We start from the raw sequence: 20,567 nt of genomic DNA on the forward strand, positions 1-20,567 counted from the left end.
GAAGTCCACAAAGAAAATTAAGCAAACAGTTAAGATTGGGCAGCAGCTGAAAAGTGTTAAAGGAGAATTATAATGAGCCAACGCTGGGGAGAAAACAACAACCAATTACAAAGAGTTCAGCCTACAGAATCTGGAAATCATTGTTTGCTGTGCATATGCCATAATATTTTACTTATGTTCCTGTTTCCACTATAGTTGTACATATCCCAAATACATGTCATGCAGAAGGAGTTTAGCCTTATGTGCAGTCTATACTATTCTTACAGAACAGGTTCCATTGCCTTTCTTTATTAGGATAATGTTAAGCAAGTTTGGTCTTTTCTCCCAATCTGTTCAAATGTTGACACATGTTTTAATAAGCTGACGTCTAATTTAAAAAAAACTAGACCTCTGGAATACTGATTTTCCACTGGTGTTGATGCTAAATAGAGGAGCCAGATAAAAGATTGGAGTTCATATGGAATTTCTATATCTAGGTAGAAAAAAATGTATTGCAAAAAAGTCACTATTTAAAGTATTAAGAAAGCTTCTGGCCACAAAACTGCATCAGGAATAGCTGTAGGAATACCAGATACCCACACTAATCAGAGAAGGCACTGGCTGTCTAGCCCCTGCAACAGATTTTTGGAGTCAATGGGTGGTGGAAGCATCAGCTGATTCCCTTTCCTCCTTTGGTCAGTGAGCCATTGTGGAGCCTTGCATTTGGTTACAGGAAGGCCTTAAACGGCATTGTGTGAAGGGCAATTCACCTCACTGTGCACACGTCAGAGAATTTTATATATTACAGCTGCTCCTGCCACCCCGTCTTTTTAGCAGCAAATGAGGACCTACCCTCATGGATTAAAGGATCATTCTGGAGTGCTTGGAGGGTGTGCATTGATGGGGTTCATGTTCTTAGGCCAAATGCCACCTCCCTACCTTCGTCTCAAATTGAAGGGAAGCAAATTCTTGAGTTGGGATTGCCAGATCCTCCCTGGCCACAGCCACCAGTGGGGGATAAGGTTGCCACACTTCTGTTGGAAAACTCCTGGAGTTTGGGGGATGGAGCCTGGGTAGGACAGTCATTTCAGTGGGGTACAATGCTACAGAGTCTACCATTCAAAGTATTCATTTTCTCCAGGACACTGATCTCTGTAGTCTGGAGATGACCTGTAATTCCAGGAGATTCCTAGGACCCATCTTGAGGCTAGCATCCTATCTTACATCCTTTCTATAAAGCAGTCAGTAAGTATTGGAGGGCTCTCACATTTGTCGACTGGTCTCAGCTGCCACCATTCATAGGCAGCATGAGGGAAACTCTGCCATTCTAAATATACTTCTTAGCATGTGGCTTGTGGTGTATCCCCTGGCCCATTTTGGACTTTTTCATTTGATCTCAGTATACTTGTGCAAAGAATATACAGAACACTACTTTTAGAAAAACTAACCATGCTTTGAGAACTCAGCTAACTGCACAGTTCAAGTAACTAAAGAACAGGAATATATGAAAACAGATCACACAGTTGGGAACAGTAGGTGATCATCTACTGACATACATCAGTAAGCTGACATCTGATGCCTGTGATAAATTACAAGTCCCTAGCCCTCAGTATCAAGCCTATAATGAAAATATAGTACATTATCTATTTCTGGGGGTAAAGAGAAGATGACTGGGGAAGGCAATGGCAAACCACCCTCTAAACACTGGCTGTTTCCACACAAAGCATTTAAAACATTTGCCAAAAGTTTTTAAAAGAATAATTTCAATGGGTTTTGTCTGCACAGCCTGGAAAAATAAAGTGTTTCCGTTGAAAACCGTCCTAAAAAAACACAAGAGACATATCTTCAAAACTACAGAGACCCAAAATCTGTGCAGCCTTGGCAGTGCAGACATCATATCTACGTAGCATTGAATCTACCTAACACAAGAATTTTTAAAAAGGAAAAGACAAACTTCTGCATAATCAGCAGACAAAAAGTGACTTTTATTAGTGGACAGCAATTACAGAAATGGTGGGCAGTCACACTGCCAGATGACAAAATGTCCATAGCAAACTTCACCAAATGGTGGACAGCACAGAGGATCACTTAAACAGAAGAAAATGGTGGGTGGCAGAAAAATGAAACTCATTCAAAATCAGGTGGGAGAAATGAAATGTTTTGTACTGAAAGCTGTGCAGAACTCCTTGAGGAAATATTTTATTTTTCAGCTTTAAAATGTTTTTTATTTCTGCTGTACAGAAACAGCCATAGTCTGCCTAGTAAACATCATGATGTGATACTACCCCATGGATCAGCAATGACCTTGTGCTCGCGCTGAGATTACCATTATCTTTCAACATTTGTACCGCTTGCTTCATAAATATATTCTTTCTGTGACACAAAAGCAAAAAAGATTGTTAACATATTTAACTTATGTTCCTGTTTCCACTATAGTTGTACATAGGAAGATATTGGTTTCAGTTATAAAAGATTACAGGATGGAAAGACATCAATCAGTGCAATGACTGTGAAAGTTTGCCATGTTTTTCCCCATCCAGCAGTTGCTTCCAGCTCTAGGAGAGTTCATTCATGTGGATGACAGCATGCAGACTGGGAGGCTCTGGGAGGCTATTAGTATAAGTGGGTTCTGTGATCCCAAGAATCAACTTCCCCATAGTCTGAAGGTACTTCTTGGGAGAGGTAAATGTAGCAAAAACACACTCATTCCAGCACCTTCCACTGAGGATCACTGGATCTGTAAGTTTAACATTCTTTTATTCAGATTACACTTTAAATGGTCTGACTTAATTTTGATTTAAAAAAGAGAAAGAGATTAATAATATTTGAGAGTCATTGAAAAATTAAAAGATACAATTTGGTTTTGCTTGTTCTTTAAATATATCAATTTTTATCCATCTTATCTATGGGCCAACAATGCTCCATATTATGTAAACAAAATGCTATGCTGCAGGTCTCTCTACCTCTTTCTCCTGTCACATATGCTTGAATTGCTATAGCTGATGTCCCTGATACAAAAGGTGAAGAAATACAAAGAAGAAAATCTAACCAGTCAGATATGACATTTCAAAATAATAAACAAAAGCAAAATAATAAACAAAAGCCTTCTTGAGACACCCAAAGACAGTAGAATAAACACATGTATGAGAGATATGGCATTAATTTGAGCATATATACTAAGTTTATGTGCATATACACAAATCCATATCCAGCTTTCTCCAAATTGCAAAGAACACTGAAAAAAGCAGCACTCCCTATCATGTAGAGGGAACAAAACATATATACAACTATGGGTGCACAGGCTTTTGATACTTTCAAATTAATACTCAAATATCACCCAATACCTGCCATAATCACACACTATCCCTGTGCATGTTCAGTTGTTGAAAGTCTAAAAATGAATGCTGTTCTACAAAATAGCAATTTCTGTTCTAGTGATCACCAACCCATGGGCACCAAACCACCTGCCTGGTGCTTCTTCTCCAACTGTATACTTCACTGGAGGAGGTGGTACTTCAAAATGACCCAGGAAGTATCACCTTGGCATTAGCAAAAATTAAAAAAAAATTAAATTAAATTTTTAAAAAACCTTTGCATTAGTAAGGTTTACCCACAGATGCCACCATCATTGGAATGTGCTTGACTTGGAAACTCTGAACACGTGGTGGAATATCCCAACATTTTGTGATTGGTCTCACTACCCCATGGCAGCCATTTTGTTGTTGCACAGATTATGTGTTTTTAAAATTCCCCAAAAGCCCACAGGCTATCAAGGTTGGGGATCTCTGATCTATATAGAACAATCAATGTGTCTGAGGTTGCTCTATACATCTTCTCTTTTAGTTGCATTTACTGCGTGATTCTGCCTGGCAAGAGACGCTGTAGCGTGCACAGCTGCTTTGTATTAATGGTCAAAATGAGATATAGAATATAGATTAAAACTACACGTGAAATGGGATTTCCGTAGCAGGAACTTCCAACATGTTTTCTGGACCGAAAAGCAGCTTCAGGGAAAGAAGGTGGTATAATCTTCCAACATAGTCAATCAAAAGCTGGGCACACACATCCCAGGCTCTTTCAAACCCAGTGTGGAAAAAGGCAATCTACTGTTCCTCTCTTTCTCCATCACTAAGGTGGCTAAACAGAGTAAAAACATATGTTAGGAGCCTCAACTGCTAAGTGCACTCAAGACTTAAGAATATAAGGAAAAGGGATTTGGCTAACTTTCTTCTGAGGTCTCTTCTTTTTTTCCCTACAACTTTATCCCAGAAAATACATAGTAAAATAAGTTTCACATTGGACTCCTCAGTATTTTGCAGAACTTAACATTTTCACACACACAGCTTAGTATAGTTTGCTAGCATTTAATATATAGTAAAAACTCATGGCCAAGTCAAAGCTGGCTTTCTCCCATCTTTAATATTTAGCAGATCTGCTAGAAGAGTTTGGAAAAAAGCCACTCTGGACTTTGGAGTACATAACTGGATTTCAAGATTTGCCAAGATGCTTTTAGAATGCTTACATGATAAACTCATTTCATTCCTAAGAGCTATTCTTGTTCCTAATGTATACATTGCTGGATTTTAAAATTAAGTGTCTAGAAATTTCTTATAGCTCATTCAAAACTATAGTTGCTTAAGAAGCCATTGTGTTGAAACAACTTCGACAAAGAGTGTTGTCACAATACTGAAAAATGTGCCAACTTTGCAATAGCTTCATGTTGGCACTCAGACATATACATGGGGAAAAAATGTGTAAGATTGGGGCACTAATTGCTGTATGTAGTTCAGTACATTTGTCCTCTCACTTTATTTGGTTTGCTTTACTGTATTCAGATTTCTAAAGAGCAAGCAAAATGTGGGGTCTGTGGGGCAAGGGTCTCTAGAGTTTAGGGTTATCAGGTCTTCATGTGCAAAAGTGCCCCGTGACTCCATTGGCACCTGCTCATGAAGTCTGTTTTTAGAGGGAACAAGCTGGAATTCCACAAGAACTCTGCATTGAATGGTGAGAAATAAATAATTCAAAAATCCCCACTACTCCCAACTCTCCCTCTTCAGGCTTCCACAAATTGTCAGATTAGGTAGGTCAGGTTTCCCACATCAGCTAAACCATATAATTTTTGGATGAATACTACAAGGTCACAACATACAATGGCATCACTTCTGGATCATCCCAGAAGTCAAGTCACTGTGTCATCTGCAATGTTACTGGTGAGGGTTCTTCTGCCTAGGTGAGTCTCCCACTGGAATCCTGGGCTGGCAACCTTACCTTCAGCAGGCTAATTTCTCTATTACTAGTTCTCCTCTTCCTTTAACTAACTGTTGCTAACATTTCTTGCACCAGGTAGCATACCCAGACTTAACTGGGCAACTTGAGGCTTAGAAGGAGTGTTTGCTTATCATTTTTTCTGTATGTCTGCAGTGAGACTGTTGTTGCTTTTTAATTATTGTCACAAGCCATTTTAAGGCTATTATTATTAGCCAAAGTAATAATGATACATATAAGTAATAATAATTCATTTTTACAAATTATCTCAAGCTGCTTGTATCTATCTGTGATGCAAGGTATGTTCACATGCTACTACACACATGAATCCATATGATTGTTTTGGTGTGACCAAACCTTCTTCAAGTCTCTTCCAAAATCAGCAAAGGATATAATAATTTACAAGTAGCATTGTAGTTCAGTCAGGCAATCAATAAAACAGAGGGTTTTATGACGCAGGCTATTTTTATTGTAAGAGCAGGGTGAGTCAAAATTGCTTAGCCCGCAACATGACCAATAAATCCTCATTTAATGACAGGACAGTAGTAAATGCTACGGAAATGTACCCTCTTAAACTGACCTCAGCAAGAGACTCCTCTTTTAGAATAGCTGAGTGGGGCACCTGATGCAAATAGTGATTGCTCCTGGAAGTAGCATTTGAAGTCTCAAGGACAAAACATAAGAGATGTTGAAGATCTGTAACTGGATCCTTCAACCTTTACCTGCTGCTCTTTTAAAAGCAAATTAGATGGGAATGGGGGGTTCCAGGAAAAAGGTTCTTAACCCTGTCCTCCCATGGCATTTTCCTAATCCAGTGATGGCGAACCTATGGCACGGGTGCCAGAGGTAGCACTCAGAGCCCTTTCTGTGGGCACGTGTGAACAGAGTTCATCATGTGGGGGGGGGCCCGAAAATCACCCCCACACACACACCTAGGCTGGCCTGGGCATGATTCATCCATTCGAAGCATTACACGATTGCTTCACCAAGCTTACTCCCGAGTAACATGCGCTTCGGAGCCAACTGTTTTTTCTGAACTAAAACCTCAGTATTCAGGTTAAATTGCTGTGTTGGCACTTTGCGATAAATAAGTGGGTTTTGGGTTGCAATTTGGGCACTCGGTCTCGAAAAGGTTCGCCATCACTGTCCTAATCCATATTCCCCTCCCAAAGTGATGACATTCCTTTCCAAGGAATAACTGATACAAGTGCATGTCTTTTTACTCTGTTGGGTTAATAGCAGCTTCAAGGAAAATTTGGGGGAAACAGCAAGGGAGAATTTTTACAAATGAAAACTAATTTGAAGCACCATGTGCAAAATCAAATGGTTAAGAGAACCAAATATGGATAATCTAATCCCCTCTTTTTATCCCAGTTTTTTGTTATTTAGTAGCAGGGGGTAGAGTTCAAATCCTTCCTTCAAGTACATAGCTCCTATGTAGATCAAATCCAACCAATATTAAGATTAATATTGGAGCAGCAGTAGCGTAGTGGTTAAGAGCAGGTGCATTCTAATCTGGAGGAACCAGGTTTGATTCCCTGCTCTGCTGCTTGAGCTGTGGAGGCTTATCTGGGCAATTCAGATTAGCCTATGCACTCCCACACATGCCAGCTGGGTGACCTTGGGCTAGTCACAGCTTTTCGGAGCTCTCTCAGCCCCACCCATCTCACAGGGTGTTTGTTGTGAGGGGGGAAGGGCAAGGAGATTGTAAACCCCAAAGAGACTCCTCCAGGAGAGAAAGGGGGGTATATATATCCAAACTATTCTTCTTCTTCTAATATCTCATTTTGTTACCTTGGTCAAGGACAAAGCCATGATTATCTACAGACTTATGCTCGATGAACAAGCTGTCCTAATTCTTTTAGATTTTCCGCCAGCAAAGGTCCCACTGAAACAGAATGGTAGTGGTGGGGATACCTTGCAACAACAACCAAATTCCAACATTTGCTGACACCTCCCCCCACTAGAATGCAACATGAGAACACAATAGTATATTTATGCACATTTTACACATATTTTGATTATCTACAAACTACACATGAAGCTCCCCATGTGAGATCCATATGTCCCTCATTCATACATTACAGTACAGTAGGAATACCATACACATGGATTGAATGCCTATTCTTTTCCCACTTCAACATGCAAACTGGTTATCAGAGCTGCTGTTGGAATATATATATATTTGCAATAGTCACAAACAGCCCAGAATTTCTCCTAATCCATTTGTGGAGGCTACCAGTGGAGATTTCTGGCGCTTTTGCATACTGTGGAGGATCTTTACAACTAGATTGCTGGCTGGGAGACGTAAATCACCAACCAAGTAATCACTCTGGATAAAAGAGTGGTCGGAAGATAACCCACATTTCTTCAAGAAGCTCTCCTCTGGAGTAAAGCATGAAAACAGAATTTTTGTGGCTCACTCCAGAGTGGAGTGCTGGGAACCAGGACAGTGAACGACAGCTCATGGCCATATTGAATACAGCTGGACTTTAACATCCCAATCTAGTGGGGAGGGAGCTGACCCACCTCTGGAGCTGGCACAATCCTGCACCTGCATGTGTGTCCACCCTGCTGGCACAAAGTACAAATGTGCTGACAGAGGTGTGATCTTCCTGGGCAGGCACCACACAGTTCCATGGCACTCGATCTGGAAGCCACCATCCTTTCCTAGGCCTACTGGCACAGAAAGCTACACCAGCATGGCTGGGGAGCTTCAAGGGTGGGCCAGGGGATGGAGCCAACCTTAGTCGGCTTCCACTGCCTACCCAGACCCTGTTTGCCAATGGAACCAGCCCCAGAGATATGCCATGTTTTTCATGACGTATCTCTGCTACTCCCTATGGGGGCTTTTTGCAAGCATTTTTGTGTGTTTTCAAGCTTCCCACGCCATAGGGAAGTTCTTTGGAGAGGGCAGCGCCAGAATGGTGCCAGGCCCACCAAATCTGGATTGGGCTGAAAGCACACCCATTTCTTTGCTACTGAAGAATAATTAATCTTAAAGATAAAGAGATATTTCATCTGTGCTGAAATCAAGCAGCCTTGTGCCAAACAGTTTATCCTTCCTTTGCTTTCTCCACAACAACATATCTTAAAAGTCCACATGAAGAATATGCACTATAACCACTGTCACCCTCAAGCCTTCACAATTTCTGTAGGGTAGATAAATGTTCTCAGAATCTGGGGAGGCAGGATCAGTGATAGATCACCTGCTTAGCATGTAGAAGGTTCCAAATTCAATGCACAGCACCTCCAGATTAAAGGACTGGGTTGTAGATGATGTGAAAGACCTCTACCAGAAATACCTGAAAGCCTCTGCCAGCCAAAATAGACAGTGCTGACCTGCATAGACCAATGGTCTGATTAAATGTAAGGCAGCTTCATGGGTTTCATCTTTATGCCAGAAACCAAGGATAATTCACGGGCCAACCCAGCAAAGTTACATTGCATTCCTAATAAAAATAAATTCCCAACATCTTAAACAGGCAAATCCTTCACTTGCTTAGTTTAGGAGGAAGCCAACTTCAGTAACTTTCAAAATAAAAAAAACACACATGAAACTGCACAGGCTAAATTATACTACTGAGTAAGAACTGATTTTAACAGAACACACTGCTGAATTTTAAAGAAAACCTGTTTTCCTAAGAAGAGTATGAAATAAGCTTTGGAACGCTGACAGAGCTATCCTAAGCAGGTCTACTCAGACTCTTACTGAAGTCTACTCACTGGGGCTCACTGTCAGGAAAGCATTCTTAGGACTTTGCTGTGAATTTTTCAGACAGTTGAGGGATGCTCAGAGGTATCTTCTGTAGATTTATTAAAAAGAAAAGCAAAATGATCTTATTTATTTATTTATTTATTTATTTATTTATTTATTTATTTATTTATTTATTTATTTATTTATTTATTTATTTATTTATTTATTATATTTTTAGACCAACCTCCCCAGTAGGCTCAGGGTGGTGTACATCATAATTAAAACATAAAATAAAATGTAAAACAGTAGTTCAATATGTAATTTAAAACAATCAATATGGAGACAGTTCCCTCCCCCAACCCCATCCACCGGGGGCGGGGGGGGCTGGATGACATGAGGGTCTGATGGCTATCCCAACTGGTCAAAAGCCTGGCAGAACAGGTCCGTTTTGCAGGCCCTGCGGAAACTCTGTAGGTCCCGCAGGGCCCGGGTCTCCTTAGGGAGCCTGTTCCACCAGGTAGGGGCCAGGGCTGTGAAAGCCCTGGCCCTTGTAGAGGCCAGCCGGATCTGTTTGGGGCTGGGGATTTCCAGCCCTAGAGGGGCAGTATGGGGAGACGCGTCTCTCAGATATGCAGGCCCAATGCCGCTTACAGCCTTAAAGGTCAAAACAAGTACTTTGAAGATGGCCCAGAACTCGATGGGCAGCCAGTGTAGATGGTATACGACCAAAGTGATCCGGTCCCAGCACGATGTTCCCAATGTTCCTGGAAAGTCATTCAGGTTAATGCAAAACATTGACATACCACTCACTGTTTGAGCAGGGTCTTGTAACACAAAGATCTGCTCTGTAACTAGGGAACAGAGTATAAGCCTGAATCTTAGCTTGTATTTTACAACAAGTGAACCGACCAGTACTGGCTTGTAATGTTATGAAGCACTGAGCTTCTCTTTATCACTGTCATATCCTTCAAGATGCTTACCTGTCTTCACAGGGAGGATGAATACCAATTACCAGTCTCCATCCCTGCCAAAAACTGTCAGCCTCTGTGTGAAAAATATTTTTGCAGAATGTACCAATTATGTCACAACATAAAAGTTACTGACTACAAAGACAACAGAACAAGCCTTTTAATAAGAAACAGATTTTTCTACTCTACCCTCACCATATATATATATATCTCCCATCAAAATATCTGCAAATAAGTCATATTTTCAGAGGTGTATAGCCCTGACCCCAGTCACAGGTGTGTTTTTCTACATTACCATTTAATTTTGACTCTATATATATTTCTATGTGTTTAATAACCTTGTACAATTTCAACCAGATCCTTGATCATGGTGCATCCTTCATACATGAAATGTTGATTCGGCATGAAACGACTGACCTCAACTATCTTTTCTCCTCTAACAGCTGCTTACAGTGTCTCCCATGCTGGGTAAATAGGCATAGTGGAGAAAATTCTCTCCTCTTATATACAAACTAGCAGTACCTCACCACATTGTCCACTGTGCAATCGGGTAAGAACAGTGAGCTCAATCATACTCCCAGGCAGATCAGTTCCGAACAGACTCTAGGAAGTTTCACATAGCATCGAGGACAGTGGTGTGTGTGGTGGTGGTGAGGGGGGGATGATATTTATTTTTATTTATTTTACTTTTATTTAATGGCATAGGGTCCTGCCCTGATACATATGGCTGACTTCTACACCAAGGCCAATGGAAGAGCCCTACTGCACCATAATCTGTTTTTCTCCTTTGTAGACTATTGATGGATGGTTTAGAAATGTTCTGCAACGTGTGAATTCAGTGCTATGTTTCCTTTCTCATTCTTGAGGGTTCAAGGTGATGTCAGGAAGGCATACTAGCATTTCCGTTCATTGGCTAACTGCTTCCATCTATAGCTGACATGGAAAAGCACTGGAATGCTACTCAGTTCTTGGTGAATTTGGCAGTATCACTATGAACTTCCGTGCAGCTGGTACACACTAAGCTCTTTGAAGTTGGGTCTTTTTCAAAGCACCTGATCTCTACTGAGAGAGCAAAGGATACCAACTGGCACAAGTACTGCAGCAGTATTCAAGGCTCAGAACTGCATTAGGGGTGTGCAAAAAAATGGTAAAATTTGGATTTGGGTCTAACGAACCAGACATTTTTTGGGAAGCCTGGATATTTCCAAACCCCCATATCAGGAATATCTGGATTCCACCCCAAGTCCAAATGTTATTCTCCCATCTCCATCCTCCCCTTTCCTCCTGCCTTCGCTTACCTTGAAGCTAGTGGTGGAGGTGGCCTCTGTTGAGCCCCACGTGGATCTCAAAGGTGTGACTGGACAGAGCTGCACACCAAGCTCAGCTGGGCCAAGCCTAGCTTGCAGCTCTCCACCCCCTGCTGCTTCTGAGCCCCAGGTGATGCCTGGAGCAGCTGCTGGTCTGGTTGGGTAGCAGGTAAGTGAGAGGGAGAGGGGGTTCCCTTTTTTTAATGGCAGAAGGACCAAAGTGGCCTGAATCATGCCAAAAAAAAAATCAGCCTGATTCAGGATCTGATTTTCAGCTCAGTCTAAATTACCACCATTTTGGAAGGGAGGAGAAAACCTGGAAAACAACCTATAAGGTATTGGGGGGGGGGGGTTAGCCCTGCCGAACACACAGCTCTATGTATATATTTGTGTTCTTTATTTAAAATATATTTTAAAATACCCACTTAACCCACCAACAGATTTATCCCAAAAATATGCAAAAATCCTAACACGCGTTTCATGCCAAAGCACACTAATTCCTGCCCAGAAAAGCATGATTTACCATTACAGTCTAGTCCATGGATTTTTACACAACTCAAGGGGCCTATGTTTTCTATCCACTGACATTTTGCATATACTTTTTTCATGAATGTCTTCATAAATTAGAAAAACAAACTCTCTTCCTTGTGTGCATTACTACAGATTTTAATGTATTTCAGATAACTCCCCTCAAATAATTTGACTAAGATGTTTGTTTAGCATACATAGATTTTGTCCATATACACACCTTCTAAGGTCATAGTAAAGTCCCTGTGTCAAGATAAAGTCCCTCTATCTCATTCTACATATAATACGAAAACAGCAATACCCACTGTAACACCTTAAAAACTAATGTGTGTGACAGGCCTTTTTTCCCATCTGAGGGGATGCACACAGCCTCCTATGATTTTTCGGATCTAGGTTTAGTTTAAACTAGAATCCTTTCTCTCAGTTACCTGGTGGTCTAAAGGTAGCAAATTGTCATTAGGTAAGTTTTGTAGTGCACAAGGAGATTATTGGGATCACAGAGGCAGGATTAGTATATAAACAACTAAGGAGATTTATTTATTTACATGTTGGTTTAAAAAAAAAACAGCAGCACAGGTCTCCAGTTAGGCAAAGGAGAAGCCTGGCTGAGACACATACATTTAAACTTCTTATTATTTCAGAGAGTAGTTGAAGTTTCTTTAAAGCTTCCAGGCACAAACAAACCTTTGCTGACCAGACATTTGGTTGCATCCTCTCTCACACACAGGATTCCACCCACACCAGACTGTCCGCTCCCAAAAGCCAGACTAAATTGTATATGGTCTGCTCATTCCTAGAGACAGGCCTAACAATTGGGTACTGAATTCTCTGCCAGAGATAGAGCTAAACCACTCTGCCACACTACCAGGAACAGCTACAATGCACTCTGTAGTGGTTAAGAGCAGGGGGACTCTAATCTGGGGAACTGGGTTTGATTCCCCAGTCCTCCACCTGAGCAGCAGTCTTTTGTTGGTGAACCCTATTTGTTTCCCCACACCTACATTCCTGCTGGCTGACCCTGGGCTAGTCACATTTCTTCAAAACTCTCTCAGCCCCACCAACTTCACAAGGTGTCTGTTGTTGGTGAGAGGAGGGGAAAGTAGTTTGTAAGCCCCTTTGAGTCTCCTTACAGGAGAGACAGGCAGAATATAAATCCAAACTACTCCTACTACAATTCCCTCCTGAGCCTGATCTGTCAGTGTTTTCTCTCTGAAGCTGAATTAAACTCCGCCTTCTCCTCATTCTATTCCCCTTCTCAAAGGTGATGGGATTCTGCAGAAGCACTCCTGCTGAGTCACCTCTTATCCCTTCAGGAACAGCACAGCCTCTTGTCCATCACAATGTGCCATACTTTTTTGTGGAACAAAAGGAATGCTTCATCAGATTCAGTCTTATATCCCAGTACCTGTGCTAGTCATAAAGACTCTCAATTATTTTGGCTAAAGTCCCCTCAGGACCTCACTCATAACACTGTAGTTGCTGTTCTTGACACTCCAACATTTTGGCATCCAACAACATTTATTCTGTAATTCGTTACAGGCTTAGCCCACTAGTCCTATATATTGTCCTTAAGTATGGCTGTTCTGTACATGGCAATAATGTTATTATATATATAAATTCACATCACCAATTGTGAATTTTACATTATTATTGTACTACACAACCACGTTATCATTATCACCACAGTTATCATTATCACCATGACATGTTAATATTTCTGCCCTTTTTGAAACACAAAACAGTAAAAAAACCTGTTGCTTATCAGTCTCTTCAACTATCTGTAAGAAGAAAGTTCCTAAAATTATCAGAACCCTTCAATTATTTCAAAAGTATTCTCTCTCTCTTTAAGTTATACATATATATTTACATGCACTTAAACCAATCTCCATTATGACTATGTGTCCATTATGACTATGTGTCCTGCTTATCGTGTCTATTGCCTGACATATTCATACAGTTTTGAAACTGGAGGGAAGCTTGGTCACTAACAATTATTAACAATTGAGCCTAGCATACCATACAGCGCAGTGGTGAGTCAGGCTGCATGCAAATCTCCCCAAGTGCCTTAAGATCACTTGCTCTTTAAAAGCTGAAAGGATGCAAGAGATTGACACTGCACAAGCAACGAGTTTTCCTTGCTTTAGCCCATTTTTGATGTTACAGGCACAATTTGAGTGCTGCTAGCCAAGCAAAACCACCACGACATGGTGAGGGTGCCACAACTTCAGTTTCCTGTATGGGCCAGCCAGAATGTACCCCGCCTGGCAGTACCGATACTATCCTGGAAACTGGTGATATGAGCACAGGTACTGATTGAGTAATCCTGCTTTCCCATTTTAGCTGCTATATCTAGAGCATACAATGTCCACTACACAGGACAACAGTGTATGTAGTTAAGGACCATGTCACACATGACAAGAGGAGAAAGATGACACCAGCTTTCCCATGTAGTTCTTTCCCCATCTCTCTTAATGGCTTATCAGCTCTTTAAGACAGAATAAAGACAGAGTTTTTCCATGCACCCTGGTACACTGGTGACTTCTCCCACTTCTTTTGGATACACATGGCTCCAGGGGCCACAAAACAACAACATCCATTTGCTCATTTTCCACTCCAGGAGGAAGGTGCATGGCAGGGGAGGAGGTCCTTCTCCACTGCTATTCTCATTCTGTCATGTTTCAACTGCCAGTCAAGAGCCAATCCACTTTCAGCCTGCCGCACCTTATTTCACACAACCTGCTCACCCCATAGCAGCATGCTCAGGGCATTCAAAATCACTATGAAGAACTAAAAGGGTTGTCCGGATAAGGACCTATCGTTTCTATGTTCTTGCCAACAACAAACGGCCCACCACTGATTCTCGCAACCCGGGTGCCATGAAGATTCACATCAGCACCATCGTTACACCTTCTAAGCTGCCTAATCTATAAATCCTTATTCATTAGCCTACAGCCAACATTTCCAGGTTCTCAGACCAGTAACACGTTCTTCTTTCCACTAAAGTGACTGCAGTGGAATGATCTTTAACATCAGCAGTCGCTCGTCCCCCGCACCCAGGTTATGTTTGGAGAGCTCAACTGCCATAAAGGTGAACGGGATTATCCTGTAGCAATGGCGGATCTGCTACATGGTGTCGTGATGAATTAACCATCATTCTTCCTACCTGGAAGGCAAAAATGAGGGTGGGGGAAAGGGATGCTGCTGTGGTGTGTGTGTTTAACACCTCCAATGCTCTCACCTAGAAAAAAGCCCCCCCCCCCACCTACTTCTAACACCCCCAAAACAGTTGGCAGGTGCTGGACATGGACGGGCAGCTTGGCCAGCGGCTGAAGATGGCCAGGCTCAACCACCCCTGCGGTCCTTACCGGGCTCGTGCTCGCCGGGGTTGTCCGAGATCTCGATGACCAGCAACTCCCTGCCCTCGGAGCTCCGTCCCACCGTGTAGATCCTGCTGATGGACGGGCACTGCAGCCACACGGCCACCAGCGCCTCCCGCAGCTCCGGGTAGCGGTGGTACTCGAACGAGATGCCGTCCTCCTGGCTCAAGCGCCGGCGCCGGCTGGCCCCGCCGCTGCCCGCGCCCGCCGCTTCGGGCTCGTCCGCCCGGGAGCCCTGAAGGCAGAAGGCGGTCAGGACGCCGCAGAGCGCAAGCAGCGCCCAGCCCCGACCTCGCCCGGCCATGCCGCAGCCTCAGGGAGAAGGTGGCGGAGAAAGGCGAAGGGAAGGGCGGCTTCCTTCTGCCTGGCGAGCGACGGAATTGGGCTGGAGCGCTGCGCTTTCCTGCCGCGCCGGCAGCTGAACCTGCTCCGTCCAGGCAGAGGCTGCTGCGCCCTCCTCGTCCGCTCCGCAGGCTGCACTACTCGCTCCGGCGCCGAGGGGGGGGCGCGGCACGTACCACTTCGCGCGGGGGATGCTCAGGCGGCCCCCGGGAGCGTCATGGCTGGCGTCATGCTTTACCTGGCTGCAGCGGGATGCTTCTGGCCTCTCCCACAACGTGAAAAGGATAAGGACACACGTGTAGGCTGTTTCCCCCCGTGCGTAAGGAGGCAGCGAGGTTGCAGCAGGCCTATTCGCAGGAAAGCTTGAAGGGGTAGCGAGGGAAGGGCACTCTGCATATGTTTGCAAGGCTTAATCCGATCTCCGCATATCAGTTTGGGTTGCCTTGTCCACACAGTGCTTGACTGCACGAGCGCTGCGGATGCAGAGGATGTGACTAGTTCTTGGGGGTGTTAAAATGCTAAAAGTGTGGGTGGGCTGGGCACAGATTTTAACATCAAAAGGACCCTTGCAGGTGAGAGAAGCTGAATTCACCCACACCAACCTACTCTTTCCACCTCATGGTCCCTCATCAGGCAGTTTTCTTCAAGAACCAGTTACATTATTGATCGATTGATAAAGTCCTTGTTTTTAACCCACATCCTGTGTAAATGTGTACATGAAACAGGACAGAGAAATGATTAACTAAGTATTTTTCCTTCCTACCATCATATTTAGATTAGCTCAGAGTCACATCATAAGTTACAGTGAAGGCTTCTGAACATCCAGAAGATCTGTCTGGACACCATTTTTACATGGTCCATTTTAGATGAATGGCAGTCTTTATGTTGGAACTTGGCAGTCAGTACAACTGGTTTGCGTTATCACTGTGTAATTTGCTTGAACTGCATGGTTAGCAGCTTTTTAAAATGACAGCTGTAACATGAAACACCATCACATAGACACTATTCTTGCTGGCCTTCACTTATGTGTACAGTATGGGACAAGATTCCAAGTTGCTGTATCTCAGTACTGGAATAATAATCAGTACTGGAATAATAATCTTGAAATCTTCTTTGTCATGCCTCCACATAAGCTTTTGTTATTTTCCTATTAAGTCTAAGTTTTCCTATAGCTAGCATGGGTTTAGTTCCTTGTATAAGTGTTCTAAGGGAGGGAATTTTTGTTAGACCCTGTCCCTTTAAGAAATTTCCCTAGAGGCAGTCTTCCTTTAATTACCCAATAATGCCCTGTTTTAGTTCTGTCAGTTTAAGGTGCCTTGGGAGTTGGAAGGTTGCAAAAATCTGTTACATCTATGGTGCATAGACTAAAGTGTATATAGTCTAGATAGGGAATATAAAGTTAAGGTGTCAACAGAAAGTTGAGTCCAGACAAAAAGGTGAAGGAACCAGAAGAAGCATAGACAAGTGGACTTTCTTGAAAGGAAATAAGAAAGAATAAAAGTTTGTTTACTAGTCAAGCAAGTACCTTATCCTAGTTTGTGTCAGGATGGGCTCACAGTTTGACCCATCAGAGGAGTTAGGGTCTCAATTCTTCTAAGCAATAAACCTTGTTTTTGAACTGTTATACCTTGCTTGTGTGTCTCCCACTCTGTTCCAGCCAAGGACAGGGCCCCTTTAGATTGTTTTACTTGGGGAGCAGAACATTCTTGATTTTATAAAAATAAGCAATTCTCTATGGTGTACTGGTAAAAAGTGCCATCTTTTATCTTCTGCTTTGAGCCCTCTCCTTCTCTAAAGATCTTTAGAGGTTTGCGATGTGAATATTAAACATTTCTTGGCAGCTAACGGTGCAGTCCTTAACTACATTGACTTCCATATAACTCTATTTAAGGTGTAACCCTAAGTAGGACTGAATCGTTAATCACGGTGTTGGAGCCAGACTTTTAATGGATAAAAATGTTGATATACTTTAAAGCACTTGTGAGTGTCTAATGTAACTTCACCCTCACATGAAATTAAATCATATCTTCTGTGGATGTGGGTGTGTGAAACCTCCACAGAATGTAAAGATAAGTGCCTGCCAAACTGGAGCTAAAGGAATATTCTTGGGATTCCATGCATTCTTTGCACTAAAAATATACCATAAATGTCTTCTTTTTGCTGGCTATATACAAAAAGAGCTGTCTGGCAATTTTATACATCAACAAATTGAAGGAGGGAGACAGGATACTCTGTAGCATGCAAATTGGCCTTTTCCTTCATTAGTCTTTTCCATCATGGGCCTGGCTTGGAATGATTTGTCTGAGGAGACTCATGCTCTGAGAGACTTGTCTGGTTCTGCAAAGCATGTAAGAGATTTATTCCACCAATGTAATTTGGGTGGACTCTGCTATCAGCACTGCTGATTTATTTCAAAAGCATTAGTTTGCTGCTGAGTTTTTAAATGGATTTTATTGAAATTATGGTTTTATTTTGCAACTGTACTCCTACGTTGTTAGCCACCTTGAACCCAATTCTGGGGATGAGCGGGATAAAAATCTAATAAAATAAAATAGTAAAATACAGTGACCTGCCTTCCTGTTTGTTTCCTTTCTTTATACCTCTCCAAGATTCTTAAGTGTAAGGATGTGCCAAGATAGTGCATACTATAGTATTCCCCATTACTACGTAGAGGTATACAAGTTAGACAATGAAGAAAGCTGACGGAAAGAAAGTCGATTCATTTGAAATGTGGTGTTGGAGGATGTAATGTATTGGATACCATGGATGGCCAAAAAGACAAATGAGCATGTTCAAGGATGTAGGTATAGATTTTTAATGGGGTGGGTTTGGTGACTGAGCAATGGGGGGGGGGGGCTGAAGAAGCCCAAACACTGGTCTTATGGCTCAGCCCAGCCCTACTGGGCTGAAACAGCACGCAGAGACAAAGCCTCCTCCAGGCACCCCCCTCCCTGCTACAGAGAGCTGGGAGAGCCCAGCCCTAGCCCCTATGTGCAGAGCCCCCCCTCCCATTTCGAGGGAAAGTTGAAGGAAGACCCAACATGAGATGGATTGACTTTATAAAGAAAGCCATGGTACTCAGATTCCAAGTCCTAAAGCAAAGCTATTAACGATAGGGCATTTTGGATATCATTAACTAGCAGGATACCCGTGCTTCACTATGGAGATTATAAAAAATGCCCCCTCCTCTTCCCTCCCCTCCCTTGCGTGCCACCCCTCACTCCCTCCCCTGCCCGTGCATGACACCTTCACTCCTTCCCCTCCCCTTCCCTCCGCTAGGGTGGATGGGCCATGTCTAGATGCTGGGTCCCCTCCCCTTTCCTCCCCTCCCTTGCATGCCACCCCTCACTCCCTCCCTTTCCCTTGCATGCCAAAAAACCTGAAACTACTGAAAAATACTAAAAATATGAAACGTACCTGATAAAATTACCCTTGAAGTTTGAAATGGCATGAATTCATAAAAATATACATACTGGAAAAATACTGAACATATAAAACGCACGTGCTTTGACATAAAATACCCTCTTAAAGGTTGCAATTTAAAGGAATTCACTTAAAAATAAAGATCCTTCAAAAACTTACTGAGAATATTAGTAAACATAGTGAAAATATAATAAAGAGTTACCCTGGATAAAAAAATACCGTGAGAGAGGTTTCAAATGTAATGAATTCATAAACACTACTAACTATTTACAAAAGGTAGGATGAGTTTCTGTCACAGGATAAAACATTAAAAGGCAAATAATCACCACCCCTAGCTTTGTGGTCAACATAGCCATACTAATAACTTGTTCAGCATACAGTTTTCATTTCTTCCTCAGATTAATTGCTCAAAAGTTCCCTGTAAACAATATTCTTGGTTTTTCTCTCTGGTTGAAGGATGACCAAGCTGTCAGGTGAACTAACTCTGGAGCACTCTGAATGTCCCTCTCATTGTCATCACCAACAAAGTATATCTGAAAAAATAACGGCTGCTGATGGGGTCCCGTCATGAGGCTTCCTATCCTATCCTCTGGTAGACCTGTCCCTGCAATTTGAATGTTGGCATGAAATTGCTCTCTTTCACCTTTCGGGCTCCAAAAGACATCATTTGGAAGCATCCACTGTATTTCCAGGAAGCAGAAAGAAAGTGTTCTGCCATTGGATGCTGATGAGTGAGAAGGCTGTGAAGAGGTTCAGGGTAGGGTTGAATGGCAGGAAGCTGAACTTTACCGCCACTACAGCACATTCCTGGGGGCTCATCCCACCACTTCAGAGCATGACACCAAGCACAGGACGATCGAAGTCCGAGATCAATCACCTTGTCTCCACAGTAATCAATGTGAGATCCATATTCAAAACCCGACAAATATTTTTTAGTCCAAGGTGACAATTTGATTTGTAGTCTTTTTTTATTGTATTCGGCTGTAGCGGTCTGGTTAACATGAGGGTTGTTAGAGTAATATTTTTTCACAGCCTCTCTATGAACTTCAGGGTGACATTCAGCATACTTTTTCATAGTCTCTTTATGAATATCTGGGTTGTTTTTCGCATATGTTGCAGCAGCTTCCTGTAGTTGTCTTTTTCTAACCGAATCTGTAAATTGCTTTCTGAGTTTAATCCCTCTCCTCCCTTTAGCTGTTTCAACAGAAGGAACAGGTTCGTATGCGGTGAGGAGGTCAGTGGTAGAATCCAGTTGAGCCACCATTGGCTCAATTGTGCTTGTTGTTTGGTGGGCATTATCAGAACTTGTCAATTCAACACATGGAAGTAGAGCGTCAAAGTGCCCTTAATTAACATCTCCTGTGAAATGAATCATTTTTACTCCCCATACTGCATCCTTTAGCTTGGCAAGCAGGTTTTTAACTGTCACCTTATAATGTTCGCGCAGATGCCAGAGTTCAACAGTAACACAGATGGCCAGAGTTCAACAGTAAATGTGTAATAACTCGAGTAAAACTGAATATTTTGAAAAACCCTTTCTTAGTGAGCACCTAAACCACATAATGAACAGGTGTACCAAATTTCAACTTTGTAGGTTCGGTGGGTTTTGAGTTTTTTTGATGAGTCAGTCAGTGAGTCAGTCAGTGGTATTTCGCATTTATAGATATAGATTTATAGGGTT

The 20,567-nt window shown here is 42.4% G+C and overlaps 1 protein-coding gene across 1 annotated transcript in view; it reads right to left on the reverse strand.

The window, feature by feature from the left end:
• CPE (carboxypeptidase E) overlaps positions 1–15,600 on the reverse strand; it is a 70,109-nt gene extending 54,509 nt beyond the window's left edge. Inside the window, exon 1 of the mRNA XM_048509109.1 lies at positions 15,110–15,600. Coding sequence (XP_048365066.1) covers positions 15,110–15,425 — 316 coding nt within the window. The 5' untranslated portion in view covers positions 15,426–15,600. The remainder of the gene's footprint in view (positions 1–15,109) is intronic.
• Positions 15,601–20,567: the final 4,967 nt, after the last annotated feature.

This window comes from Sphaerodactylus townsendi, linkage group LG10, assembly GCF_021028975.2.
Source record: "Sphaerodactylus townsendi isolate TG3544 linkage group LG10, MPM_Stown_v2.3, whole genome shotgun sequence".
NCBI classification, from domain to species: Eukaryota; Metazoa; Chordata; class Lepidosauria; order Squamata; family Sphaerodactylidae; genus Sphaerodactylus; species Sphaerodactylus townsendi.